Consider the following 14,738-nt stretch of genomic DNA (forward strand, 5'->3'; position numbering starts at 1 on the left):
GTAAGATTAAATTAAAGCTACAAACTCAAAATGTTGTTGTGTTAGTAATCTGTAAACCATAGTTTAACAGTTTTTCTTTTTGATTTACGATTTTTTATATTGTATAATATGTGTAGACATTCAAAGCCAGATTGTCCGATTTTCCGAAATGCGTGCAAAAATTGACTTCTTGAAATCTCAGAATACCCTTTCTTTTATAAAAGAGCAAGCTTTAATTAGTATTTGTTTGTCTGTAAATCACTTCGTATCTTGTAATGGAAGATTAAAAGAAAAGTCTATAGAATATACCGCCTGTTTTTTTATATCCTACCAGTAATTTCTATGAGTAAGGTAACATTTAAACATTCCATTTAGAATGAACAATAACTTTTGATATAAAAAAGTATTAAAAAAACAGGCGGTATTAAAATACCACCTGTTTTTTCTTTTATCTTTCTAATAAAGCATAGCCAATGATACTGTTAAATTTACATATCTTTATGACAAAAATAATGTGTGAATTACTGCTCTTTAGCAATCACTCGAAAACAAAATATTTTATCAAGTCCTTCATTGTTTAGATGAGTACTCAAAAGTACTTGTACACAAATCTTAAATAATTCTTTTAATACATTTCCCTCATTTTTCTCTCAGGAATCACGATAAATAACGCTAATCCTGTATTTCTGAGAAACCGTGGGCCGTGGGCAGGTGTAGATTTTATTTAACTTGTTAATATGCCATAGTACACCCACTCTGTTTCGGTATATTTACAGTTGTATCTAATCCCACGTTTATATTGTTGTGTGGTTAAAAATATCTTTAAGTCAATATTTCTATTCTCTGATTTCTTTTTCTACAAAATTAGAATGGTATATTTAGTTAAAACGGGTTTTTACTTATTTTATTTTATAACCGCAATAGGGTGATAACAGGGTATGAAAATTAAAAATCTATTTAGTCCGTCAGTTAGGTTACGAAAAATTTGACTCGTATATCTTTTTTTTTGTCGTTAAAGATAACAATACTTAGATAAAACGAATCAAAGTTTAGGAGTGGGAGAAAATACGTATAAAAAGTATTTAGAAGTAAAGTCACATGATATTTCAAATCGATATATCTTCATGAGTATTTGTTTTCGTTAGAAAATAAATATACGTGTCTAATGTTTTAAAATAATCTACAAGACGGACATTAAAATAAAAATTAGTCATCTAATCAAATCAACATTACCGAATTGGGTAATTCGGTAATGTTGATTTTAAATACAGTTGCGAGAAAAATGGCAAGGGATGCTGTCAAGTATTAGATATTTTTCCACAATCTCAGACGGTTAGAAATCGCCACAGTTTACATAGTGCGACTGGAGTTTATGTCGTTTTATAAATGTTCAGAGATTCCTGGTTTATTTTATTTTCTAAGAATTTCCTCATTCCTGTGACTCCAAGGAATATTAGATTTTGTAATCTGTGAGTAAAATAAGTCTATTTTTACATATTAGTAATTTTGTGTATTAGCTATAATTAGGTACCTTTTACAAAACGTAAATTTTATACGAAAACTTAATTTATATTCATCAAAAACGACATTAATTGACTCACCTTATCAGTACATTACACAGGAACATTTATAATGAAATCGCCGTTACAAACCCCGTACGCGCGCTACCTGAGATATCACAAACGATCACGGAAACATTTCATTGTACTACAGTTAATTGATAAAGACAGCGAGGTCTCTGCCCACCCCTTCCCGCCAAGCGCGATTATTATTACAAAAACCGTATAATACGCTACGTGTATAATAATACGTATGGCGTAGACGCGTAGCGCGGTAGCGTCGTAGCGACGTAGCGGGCGGGGTCTACGGCTACGCAGGGCGGCGTAGTAGGGTGGGTTGCCAGAACATAAGTGGGAGTTGGAAATATTAAGTTTTTTGTTAATTTATTTTTTGCTAAATTGTTTTTATTATAGTTTTGTTTTAGTTTATTACACTATCCAGTGTAAGATTATTATTTTTATAATTTATATTTTATCCCATATCCTTCTTATGTTACATAATATGTGTTGAAAAATGGGGTCAGTGATTGCTTAATATGTAACTAGGAATAATTAGCTTATTTTTACCTAGCCTAAATTAATATGAAAATAATAATACATACTTTTATAATCAGACTTCTAGACGTCCTCACTTGTAAAATACATTGTCCAAGAATTGTTATAAATAACTAGCTCTATACTGAAATGAAGAAGTGCATCAAAAAACTTTTAATCTCCCAAAAAAGCTGGTAAATCTCCCTCAAAGCGCTTCCACCGCCAAAAGTGCTTAGTACGAACCCGGCCGCGCCGCGGCAAGCGCGTATTGCGCTCCACACGACAACCACCAACACAAAGTAACCATACAACCACTAATACACACTAAAACCGCTTAAAATTAACAAAAAACCGTTACAAGTAAACTGGTGTTCACGTTCTAAATTTAATTTTCAAATAAATTCTTCCTTAAATACTCGTACATTCTACAAAATTGCCAGTAAAAGAATTGATTTTTTCGTGCGGTGGCATGTTCGATTTTTGAATTTGGATTTTATGGATTACAAGTTTATTTCGTGCCAGTGTTGTGACATAAACAAGTTTCATAAATGTGATTTTATTGGGAACTTCACTCGGTCTTGAGTACAGGCAATTATGTAGCTTTTTGTTAATTCAGTCCATTTTTTATTCTTTAAATTATATAAATAATTAATATTTATGACTTGAAACATTATATTACTTTGTAAGTTTATAATATTGCATTACAAATAAAACGTTTAAAGTAAAATAATTGTAATCACACAAAATAAAAAATAATACTTAACGATTTTTACTTTAAAATGAATGAAAATAATATTTGCAAATATTGACAGTAATTTGTAATTTGAAAATAATAATAAAAACGTTTAAAAATAAATTATAAAGATACATTTAAAAAAAATTAAATACACATACTAACAATTTCTTTAATAAATACAAAAGTAATAATTACATGTATTTTCTTTGAAATAAAAATACTTTAGTTACTCACTTCTGATAGTAGCATTTGTAGCCAATATGGCGGTTTGCAGTAAGAATTTGGACGCAAACCTTTTACAAGCGCTGTTCCTTTTTTGACACATTTAGGAACAAATATGTCTAGCATTTTTTTTATTCATATTAATGTACTTTCTTTTTTATTTGTTTATCTATACGGAGTGGAATTAGGTGAATAAAAAAGAGGAAATTAATATAAGTATGTATAAGTAGGTTATAAAAAATATACAATTACATTAGTAAGATTAAAAGTTTGCACATTTATTTTAAAATGAATAAAACACGATTGAACTCCGAACACGGCGCCGCTATGTAAAAAAATCTATTATTTTTGTATTTAGAATACGTCAATGAATTCTTGTTTAGAAAATGTTGTTTTTGATTTTTATTTAAATAGATAACGTTTTTCCATTGACTATATTGTCGAACCATCATCGAATGTCTTGTATATTTTATTATATTAAAACTAGTGGACTCCGTAATCTTAGTCTAGTCTCAGAATTTCTTCTACCCGTCTTTGTTGATATTTTCTTACATAAGAACCTTCTAACTACATAATATAACAAAACTAACAAAAAACAATTAGCGAAATCGGTTCAGTTGTTCTCGAGATTTACGCTTGGCAACATATTTGAGTTTTCAGTTTTCATCATTGAGTTACCTACTCAATATGTTTCTAAGCGTATATCTTTACACGAATATAATGACTAGAGAGTCATTCTATTCGTGTATATTATTCTTTCATAATAACATAACATCTCGCCTTTAAATAACCGAAGGGATAAGCATATTTACAATGTTACATTAGGTATAGTGAATCGAACCACTAAGTCCTTGCTCAGTAGGTAGTCGCACTTAGATAAGTCACGCGAGTAAACCCGTGGGTAGAAACTGAGTTTTCATAAAAATTTAGTTTTAAAATTATAGAACTTGTTTTAATTTTAGAATTTTTTTTACTTTTTTTTTTTATTTTAGAATTATAATTAAAGTTATTAAAAATACAATAATTTTCTCTGGTAAGAAGAATTTGGCTTGCTTGATAAATGGTAAATTATTTTTTACAAAATAACATCTTTACACGTCAATCTCTAAAATAACTAGATGAGGTCGTTTCTTCAGATCTATTTCGTTGTTGAATTCAAAACAGTCATTAATGTCCGGTGTTTTCATAGTTGTATCTACTGTAGAGGCTGGCTCACAGCAGTTTTGGGAGGATGTGCGGATTTGTCCCACTCGAAAAAAAAGCCAATTGTATGCCCATCATTACAATTAACCTCATTAAGTACCTTACTAACGCGTAGTTTGTTTAACCAATTCAATTGTTTAGCCAATATTACCTGGCAGTTTATTTGCTAATTACTCACGGTATGGTCGACTGTGCACACTCATTACTCATTGTCCTTGAAGATGGTCATCAAAAAGTGAGCGGTGCCTGTAGAGTTCGCAGCATCATTCACTCGTTTGTGTTTGTATCGTTTTTATTTAGGTAGCAGTGAGTGTTCTCTTATTCAAGTACTAAAATATAAGGCAGATAATAGTTTTGAAAATGGTGTAGGTAATTTAATACCAAAATTTTTTTAGCGTTGATAAGTCTGCATTTGGCCACGAACCCGCTTACTGCCAGAACGGCGAAGCGAAGATGTGGCCGAAGATGGAGCACACAGACTTAGAAAGTACCTATTCACTCTGACCTTGAAAATACCCGGGTTGTATTTCTAAGGAAAAATAGAAGCTGGCAAGAAACGAAATATTAACATATTTCGTTTACGTGACTTACACGTCAAGATATTTTTAATTAATTAGGGGAAAGTGGGGTAAACGCGAACGCGGGGTAAACCCGAACCCAATAGTTTTAATATGTTAGAAAGATATAGCCGTATATCACTCGCCGGTAACTCAAAGATCACGCCACCACCAGTACCAGTCAACGACATGGGAGACGCGGACGCACGTACTTTTCAAGGTATGTCAATTTTAATATTTTCAATGTTTTCGATGTAAGTTTTTGATAAATTGAACTTGGTGTAGCTTTATTTCTATTGAGAATAGTTATTTAACCTTTACGTAGAGGGAAACTTACATACTAAACCATTCAAATGACAGTGACGCATTTGGTAAAAGTTTTACAACTTAAAATATTTTTTCCATTTTATTTTTTTCGACCTGGTGGGGTAAAGGCGAACGCTGCATGTCGGGTAATCTCGAACGTTCGGCATTACTCCTCTCTCCTTTTTTTGTTAGTTCCCTGTTCATATTTTTTTTCCAACTAGCCACTGGCAAATAGGGTATAGTGTTTTCCAGTCTATGTTGATTTCTTTGTGGCACTAAATTATGTTGTCGGGTGATTTTGATAATGGTAAACATCAAATAAATTGTTTCAGTTGCCCCGTAATTATAAAAGAAAAACTGAAACTAAATACAGTTTAGATGATCTTAAAAGGGCTATAGTCGATGTTCAAACCAAGAAACTCAGCATTGGCAGAGCAGCAAATACTTGTGTTCCAAAAAGTACAATTTACCTTAGTAATGTTAGTACGTGATTACCCCACTTGGTGTTCGGCTTTACCCGACATCAGTTGGGTAAAACCGAACACTAAGGGTTTTGTTTTTCGGTCATTTTGTTATATTTTATTAAAAAAATAATGATGTTGATTAGTAATACGTTAGCTAGATAAGTAAAGTTTATAATTTAATAATTAAAAACATTCTGTGATTTGATTCCACTGTTTTATTTATATTTTCCCTTAGGTGTTCGTGTTTCCCCCACTTTCCCCTACACTTACATCTAAATTCGTTTTGTGACACCGTGACACACATACGTATAACTTATTTTTCTAGTACCTCAGTGAGAAATAGCGATAGTTGTGCTAATAGATTTATGAAAGTGGAATCTCGCACAAGAATGATAAATTGAAATTTTCACCTATCAAAGTCAAGCCTCAAATTAAGTTACAATAAGTATACCTACACCCAAGAACTACAGGTTTCAGAAAAAATATTAAATTTTGATCCTTCTACAAGCATCCCTATGATAATTAAATAAATACCTACAAGTACATACAATTCGGTAGTTTATGTACTCGGTACATAAGTAAGTAAGTACCGCTCAAGGCTGCAACTGTTTCCTTTGAAACATCTTTGTTAACGAGAGAATGCTGCACAGGACAATGTACTCTCGACTAGTTGTTGTGTAAGCTCACTTTTGGTTAAACAAAGAAATTAATTGTCATAGGTATCCAGTTTTCTACCATTTATGAGCTTAAGGATGCTTTTCCCAGTAGTTAGAAGTTTGTAGCAGTATGGAAAATCCATATACTGGACAAACTGCTGCTACATGTAGGTGTAAGTTGTATAGCGACCCTACATGCCGTAATGTACACCTCTGCCTAACCCTTTGGGGTTAAAAGGCGTGACTATGGTCAAGGGTATTTTTCCATTTTTTTTTTTTTTTTTTTTTAAACGTTGCCCCACATTAGGATTTTCTCCTGTGTCGTGGGTGCGTTTACAAACATACAAGTTCACATACACATGACACCCAGACCCGAAACAACAATTTGTGGATCACACAAAGAGTTGCTCCGTGCGGGAATCGAACCCGCTACCCGTTGCGCGGCAGCCAGTTGCCCAGCCACCGCACCAACCGTGCAGTCATATATTTTTGGTACGCACTCTTAATCTTGATGACCATACAATATCTATTTCTTTCCACAACTACCTCCATTATCGATATCAAACGAAAAGGCTTGATTGGTAGAATAGAATTCATTAAAACCGTTTAACATAAAACATATTTTTTGTGGAATACTTTGGCAAGCCAGAAAATGAATCCAAAACCTCTTGGTCGATAGTCAAACCTACGACCCGTGCTTAATCAACGAGAGTGTCATTAACTGTTTGATAAAGTACTCGATTAATTTCAAGCCATGCTTTTTATTAAGGGGGGAAAATCATCCAATGACTTCTCTTGCCTTGGGCGAGGCGAGGGAGTGTCAGACTCTTACTGACTAAAAACCACCCCGTTCCTTCTCCTGCTTTTCACCCTGGAGCCCCGGTAAACCCGCTAGGTACTCCGCAGCTCCGCTTCAAGCCAAGCTAACAGCTAATTTTGACGTAATGTCTATAATTTAAATTTTAATTTGAAAATTACTTTATTAAATATCAAATATAGTAACGTTTGAATATTATTTTATTATAACGCCCTATTATTCCCCAAAGGCGTAGGCAGCGATTATATAAGTATTTACAGTTACATTACACCCACACAACGACATTTGAGTTATTAGTTTTAATTTTAACTAGTGAGCACGTACCAAATTGTCAAAGGTCAGGCATTATTTTATTTATTTGAAGAGAGTGTTTATAAAAAATAATCAGCTGGTCCAGTTGAGTCTAGTTCAAAGCTGAAACGAAGTATTTAGGGATTAAAAATGAATAAAATATTTAAATTTAAATTCGTGTTAAACTACATTTTTATTGCATCTATTTGTTACCGCACCCATGACAGGAGAAAACGCTTACCTTTTTTAAGGAGGGAAAATCGTCCATTGACTTTTCCCGGCTTGGGCGAGGCGAGAGGGAGCGTCAGACTCTTACTGACTAAAAACCACCCCGTTCCTACTCCTGCTTTACGAGCCGGAGCCCCGGTAAATCGTCCGTAGGAGAAAACACAGGCGTGGAGAAATATTAAGTAGATTATTATATTTAAAGTCAGTTAGTAAGTACCTACTTAAAATAATAACTGCCATACTCAGAGTCATTTAAAGGTAACCCAGTCCTTAGCAATTGTTTTCGGAACAAAATCGTTACTAAGGAACAGTTTAAGTAATCATTAAATGTCTCTAAATGCGGCAGTAAGTGTATCTCTGTTTATGCCTCTAGGCTATAATAGTCGTGATGTTATCTGTAACATGTTATGTTATGTATAACATGTAACGGTAGGAGAGTCGTCATGCGGGGTTTGTAACATTTATCAGTAGTTTAGTAAAAGTTGTTTGTGTTTAATCGAGACAATTAATTTTGTGTAGAGGTGCGGGTGACCGGTTGTATTTTGATTTAGCTGTTATGTAGTTTATATCTATATTATTTACTAGCTTCTGCCAGCGGCTTTGTTCGCATTCCCGTGGGATAAAAATCCTATCATCTAAGTTAACTCATATTCTGTATACTAAATTTCACCAAAATCCGTTCAGTAGTTTCAGTGTGATTGACGGATAAACATCCAAACAAACAAACATTTACATTAATTTTAGCTTGATTAAATTTTTGAATGCTAGCAGATGTTTGTAGAAGGCAAATCTTCCGCTAACGATGCAAATTATGCAGTGCATTTGAAAGGTTAAGTATGACAATTTTAAATTGTTTACTTAATAATTGTTATTTGGCAGTATAGTCGACATCATTGAATTGGAGTTTCGATTGCCATTTCTTAAAGATGAAAACTAAATGTTATTCAAACGTGTGTCATCCAAGTGGTCAAAAACACTAAAATATTCACTCTTCTTCCCATTAAGACTTTGACTGCCATCAAAAATCTGTTGAAGGCAAATTCTTCACTAGCGCCGGTCACTTTTGCCCCCCATAGCGTTTAATGTGTTAACTGTCCCCGGGAAAATATTAATGGCAATAACCGTAGCACGAAGTTAAAAATTAAATTAAATTGTTTTTGCTGTGGGATCCATATCAAGCGGGGTTATTTTGGGCAATTCAGATCAATTTAGTAAATATTTATTTAAGCATTTAAACTGAATTTCTTTGTCGACAAAGGGCAAAGTTAAATCATTTTCACACTCCAAACTGTCAGTACGTAGGAAGTAATGTCACAGGTCGTTCTAGCAACAGATAATATACTCCCACGCGAAATACTACGATTTAATCATAAATGTAACATTGTATAGATGTATAGTTGTGGTAGATGTTCGAATAATTACGTCACTCGTGACGTCATACGCGGGAAACTTTCATTCGAATTTGAATTTGAATTCGGAATGAATTTGACATTATGCTTATTTATTCTTTTTTTTCGTTGTTGTTGAGTAACTTTTGTTTTTTATTTTGGCAAGATTGTTTATAGGTTGTGAAATAAGTACATTATAATAATTATGTAGGTAATATGGGCCTTCAATGTCCTTGTACTACTTTACCTGATTTAAAATTCTATATTTCTGCCTTTTTTGAGGGGGGAAAATCATGCAATGTTTTCTACCGCCTTGGGTGAGACGAGAAAGAGTGTCAGACTCTTACCGAATGCTGACGTTTATTTTACTGATTGTTTGTGCAATGCTAAGTTCTAACGCATGAATTAAAGTGTCTTTATGATATTTAAATTAAATTATTTATGAATTAATTCAGGACTATAATTGATTTAGGTACATATGTAAAATATCATTATTCAAATTAATGTACAACGTTTTTCTATAAATAAATCAATTTTAGTATGTCTAGACGATAAAACGAATTTAATGAATAATTTAATTACAGCAATAAATTAAATAAATTATCGACCAAGCAAAATCAAATACCTATATTAAGTTACCTTCTTTTTGAGGGGGTAAAATTATCCAATGACTTTTCCCGCCTTGGGTGAGGCGGGAGGGAGTGTCAGACTCTTACTGACTAAAACCACCCCGTTCCTTCTCCTGCTTTGAGCCGGAGCCCCGGTAACCTTTTACGTTGTCCGCAGCTCCGGATCGGATTTTAAGTTACCTATCACCGGAAATAACATAACAAAAATAACTACTTACATCAAAAATCAGTTATTAAAAACGGTTATCAAACAAAAACTAGTTATACAACGTTATTACGAATTTCTTACAATAGATCTGCAATTATTACATGGTTGGTGTCTTGTGTAAGTTGCAACTGTTGGAAGCAGCAACTTATGAAACAGACAGACACACAGACATAGTTGAATTACATTAATTTCCTCGCAGTGTGCGCTAGTGCATCGCTTGCTCGGTTTTCATTAACAACTCTCTACAATCGAGTAGGTATTAGCTTTTGTTCATGTTAAATTGTATAAGGATTTATTGTCAATCGATTCTATATTTTATTTGTGCTTTCCCTGTCCAAGTTTTGTTAGAATTTTGTTAGGTCAATAAAATGTTTGTGGAGTCGTTTGTATTAGGAAAAATCATCATAATCGGTTTAGTCCATGGGCGGCGCTGATCGCTTACCATCAGGTGACTCGTTTGCTCGTTTGTCTCCTATACCATAATAAAAGTATTTTATGCGTTGCCGAAAGCAATACAATCGTTTAATCTTATTTATTAAAATTACAGTTTTAATGTCATATCACTTATAGGTAGATACCCTTTTAATCGTTCTTGTCATAAATATTAAAAAACTGTCTGCTTGTTTGTTTCTCTTCCATGTCTCTAGAGTGATTGGTATAAATTACTTGTGTCCCTTATCCCACGCGGATGAAACTACGGGTACGTACATCTAGTATAATTATTATAGGCAATTCATGTGTATGGCTATACCATCATTTACCCGCGCATATACTAACCTTTACCCGCGGTTTTACCACAATGAGAAGGAGATAGGATGTTAATATTAATAAAGAGGTAACAGACAGATTTACATTCACATTTATGATATTAGTAGGGATTATAAATAAAAAGGAATTCATATTATCATATTATTTCTGTATTAATTGTGCCTTTATATTGTGTCTAAGAACAATGCTTGTTTGTAATGCATGGCCTCGCTAGTGCAACGATTGTGAGCAAAGCTTTACTTTACGGATGAGTTTATTGTTAAATCAGATTACTTTAGCAATCACTCTGTACATTACACATCTAAGTTCCCATAAAATATTCATAGTCAATTAACTTCCAGTAATTATTCTGCTATAAAAGATAAATTACGTGATTGTGTTCGTTTTTTCTACGGATAAAAAAATAAAAAATGGCTCCAGATCAATGTTGCAGTAATAGCAGGCAGACTCAAATAGTTTTAGCGTTAATTGTAATCGTGGTTATATTAATAAACTTGTTGACCTTTTGGATAATGAGTCAAACTGTTTGAACATGTTCCCGCCAGGTGAGTCCATTACGGTTATAGCATTTTAACGGCTCAACAGTCACGATTCACGAATGTTTGTGGTACACAGGACTTGCTAAATTAAGGTTTAGGATAATAATAATCTGTAGCCTAGTTTTGCATGTACTGCTCCGCTTATGCAACGTTTCCAAGCCAACAATCGTCCTTCACAGTTACCTAAGAAGAGCTCTCGCGAATAAAAACTTGTGTTTTCGAGAAAAAATCAGAATAAACGACGCACCAGTTTGTTGTAAACGGTTTTTTAGTTTCAATCATTGAGCTAGCTTTTGGATATTTTTGTTAAAAATACTTAAAAGCTAGATTTTTAATTTTAAAGCTGAAGAGTTCATTGACCTCTCTAACCCTTCTCTTACTATCAGTTCCCAACAGAATTCAGTTCCCATGTCGACCCAGCACTCTGCCAATTCTGAACCAAGACTGTATCCCGACAATAAATAGTTCGTAAGTTTAATGAAAAACGTAAACAATATCTCGAATGTGACTGATTATAGTGAAAGTAAACAAATGACGCAATCAGCGTTTAGAGCGCGAGTGAAAGTGTAGTCTGTGGCGCGCCGCGGCTGAGCGCGAACGTATCATCGCATTTAAAAAATCAAAACGTCAAAGTCAAGAGTACGCGCCAAAATAATTGTCAAGATTTAGTTTTTTTTGTGAGTGGAGTGAGTTGTGTAGTAAGAAGGTTTCGGCGGTGAAGGCTGTGTTGTTGTAGCTAAACCGCCCCTATCGCTCGGCCAATGGCGGGGAGGGTGCCGCCCCCGCGCGGCTCCATGCCGCATGTCTGCTTCGCGGTTACGCTCCTGATACTCGTCGCCGGTAAGTCGATTTTCTTGTTGTTGTGTTTGAGTTTCTTTTTTTTTCAGTAAGTGAAGACGAACCGCTTTTGAGAAAAGTTTAGGTAGTGTTAAAATTAAACGAGGGTAACGATCCTGAAGGCAGTATCGCGTTACTTTAAATTTAATCTTAACGTTTTTTGCGAGTGCCCTTTTATTTAAAGTTTGAAATTTTCCTTAAGTTTTTTATCGCTAAAGTTCAGAGGGAGGAAAGGTCTGGATAATTTTGGATCGGGTGGACACCCTGCCAGAAATGTCAATAAATCATGGCGAAATATCAAAGATTTGTTACATAATAAGTAGTATTTTAGCGTGGACTAGCCGAAGGTGGGTAATGTATGCAGCCTAGTGTTCTAGTTCGGACCAGTTCGAGATTTCCATTGAGACGTTACACAATGATCATTCAATATTCTCGATTCATTGACATCAGATATTCATATTTGTATGCTTCTATTCTTACATCATATCAATTCTTATAGGAATATGGTTCTAGCTGTCCATTTAAGGTGATGTTGAGCAGTCATCTCATTTTGTGACATAAAGTTGCAATTACTGGATTCGAGGATAATGTCTGTATGAGACATTTGCTGGGAATTATTATTTCGAAATGGATCAACCGTAATTATTTTTGCAACGTCACGCCTTTTTTCACCGAAGGGGTAGGCAGAGGTGTACATTACGGCACGTAATGCCGCTATACAATGTACACCCACTTTTCACCGTTTGTGTTATAAGTCCCATGTAATAGGGGGTGAGTCTATTGCCATATACTGGGCACAATTTCAGACTCCGTGCAACTACTGAGAAATTTTTAAAAAGCCGAAAAAAGGCCAGTCTTATTTTGCCCGACCCGGGAATCGAACCCGAGACATCTTGTCCGGCCACACTTATGATCACCGTAATTAGTAGTAGTAATTATCGAAAAATAAGGGTATAATTAAGTACCAGTTGACTTACTACAATGTAATCATTTCAACGTAGAAATGCTTTCAAAATTCCGTATGAAATCACCCACCTTTATTTTTATATTTTTCGTAGAACCAGACACATTCGTAAAATGTATATTTTAAGTGTTACAGCTAGAGAATTTAATTATTAAATTCGCCGTATATGAATATGAATATTATTGTAAGTACTTCATATTCTTATATTTTTCCTAGCAGATTAATTGGCTGCATACATTTTTTATAGGTGTTAAGAAAATTGTTGATTGTATGACGATTAGTTTTCGTCAAATATCGTGGGAAGCGGGTTTATATTCTGGTCAAATTATAAGAATAAGAATTAAACAAAATAAGGACTGCCTCGTTGGTCATGTAGTAGCAAATGCGACTGCCAGGCAATAGGTCTCGTGTTCGATTCCCGGTTCGGGCAAAGTATTATGGGGCTTTTTTTTTTCGAAAATTACGTTGTAGTAGTAAAAGTAATAGTAGTAGCACGTAAGCTGGAATTGTGTCCAGTATCGGTACTTATATGGCAATAGGCTAACCCTCTGTCACCTCTGTGACTAATAAGTCAAATTATGAAAAGTGTCATTACGTGCCGTAACATGCACCTCTGCCTACCTCTTCGGGGATAAAAGACGACGATACAACAAAACAAATCTCATTCGACTGCACCAACAACCACTAAGCTGTCTTAATCTTTAAAAGCTTGTGACGTAATCCAGGATATCTATAAAAAGCATTTAATAAGGAAAACAATTAAATTTAATTAAAGCTAGATGAAAGACGGATCACGTAGACTCGATATTATTAGACACGGGGACACGTGTGACACTTGTATTATTAGTGAACACATTAATTAGCTCGCAGGTGTTAGCTGACAGCCTGGGCTATGTACAGAGACGGACTTAGGTTGGTTTTGTGGGCCCCCAAAGACGTAATGGGTCGCTGATCTTATTAAGTGCAAATAATCATATTGGTGTGACTGAAAAAAAAAACGTAGTTAATATAGACATTTGTTTAAAGGCTGTATAAATATTAACTGAGGTGTTGATTCTATATAAATTTACATGTTTAAATTTATATGTTTCGTTTTAATTTAGCATTTAAGTTCAACAACAAGGTTACGTAACTGTTTGGTTACATAATGAATTTAATGAAGGTAGGGCAACACAATAGTATAAAACATAGCTCATATTAGGATATTTTAATGTTATGTAGGTGCATTTACAAACAAATTTTCAATGTCAAACAGGTTGAAGTGAATTTTCTTTAGTTAGGTATGTCCAAATCTCAAGTTACTTACTTGAGGTTGGCACAATGTGTTTTCTTCTATAATTTCTTCTTCGTCTATCTTACTCGTGTAGCAAATGTTTCTTTCAAAATAAAAACAAGAATCAGACCAAAGTTGTACCTACATAATATTTGCGCCCCTCTGTAAAGCGCTGGGTCGCACATTCGCGGTCCGGCCCTGGCGACGTTAGCAATAATTTTATTGATCCAGATTGTGAACCGGTAATCCTTGCCCGCACGGACTTGACTTACATAACGTGCACGGTCACATCGTTTATAAATACCTAGATCAGTAGGACATGATTAATAAATGATATTTTATGTGTACAAAATATTTCAGTCGTGTCTTTGATCTGGTCGCTCTGTGTCTCTCACTGATTCGGGGAAAGACGTAGATATCTTAAGCAATTACCTACTCAAATTCTTGCTGTAGTTAATTTATGGAGTCTTGGCTTGGTTGCTTACCTATCCTAAGCGAGTTGAGGAAGGCAGAAGGTAGTCGCTTCATGTAAAATTCTGATATTCAACAAGATGTCAGACTCAATAAACATAGTTAGAAA

The 14,738-nt window shown here is 34.3% G+C and overlaps 1 protein-coding gene across 7 annotated transcripts in view; it reads left to right on the forward strand.

Moving 5' to 3' along the window:
• LOC118270244 (protein Skeletor, isoforms B/C) overlaps window positions 1–14,738 on the forward strand; it is a 67,528-nt gene that overhangs the window by 15,305 nt on the left and 37,485 nt on the right. For 2 of the 7 annotated variants that reach the window (XM_035585707.2, XM_035585711.2), the window contains exons 1-2: window positions 2,243–2,371; window positions 11,471–11,924. In XM_035585707.2, the coding sequence (XP_035441600.1) occupies window positions 11,846–11,924 (79 nt within the window). In that variant the 5' untranslated portion in view covers window positions 2,243–2,371; window positions 11,471–11,845. Of the gene's footprint in view, window positions 1–2,242; window positions 2,372–10,858; window positions 11,091–11,470; window positions 11,925–14,738 lie in introns of those variants that run through there. The other 5 variants (XM_035585712.2, XM_035585713.2, XM_035585710.2 and 2 more) reach the window with 4 other exon arrangements.

Source organism: Spodoptera frugiperda, chromosome 13 (genome assembly GCF_023101765.2).
Source record: "Spodoptera frugiperda isolate SF20-4 chromosome 13, AGI-APGP_CSIRO_Sfru_2.0, whole genome shotgun sequence".
Lineage (NCBI taxonomy): Eukaryota > Metazoa > Arthropoda > Insecta > Lepidoptera > Noctuidae > Spodoptera > Spodoptera frugiperda.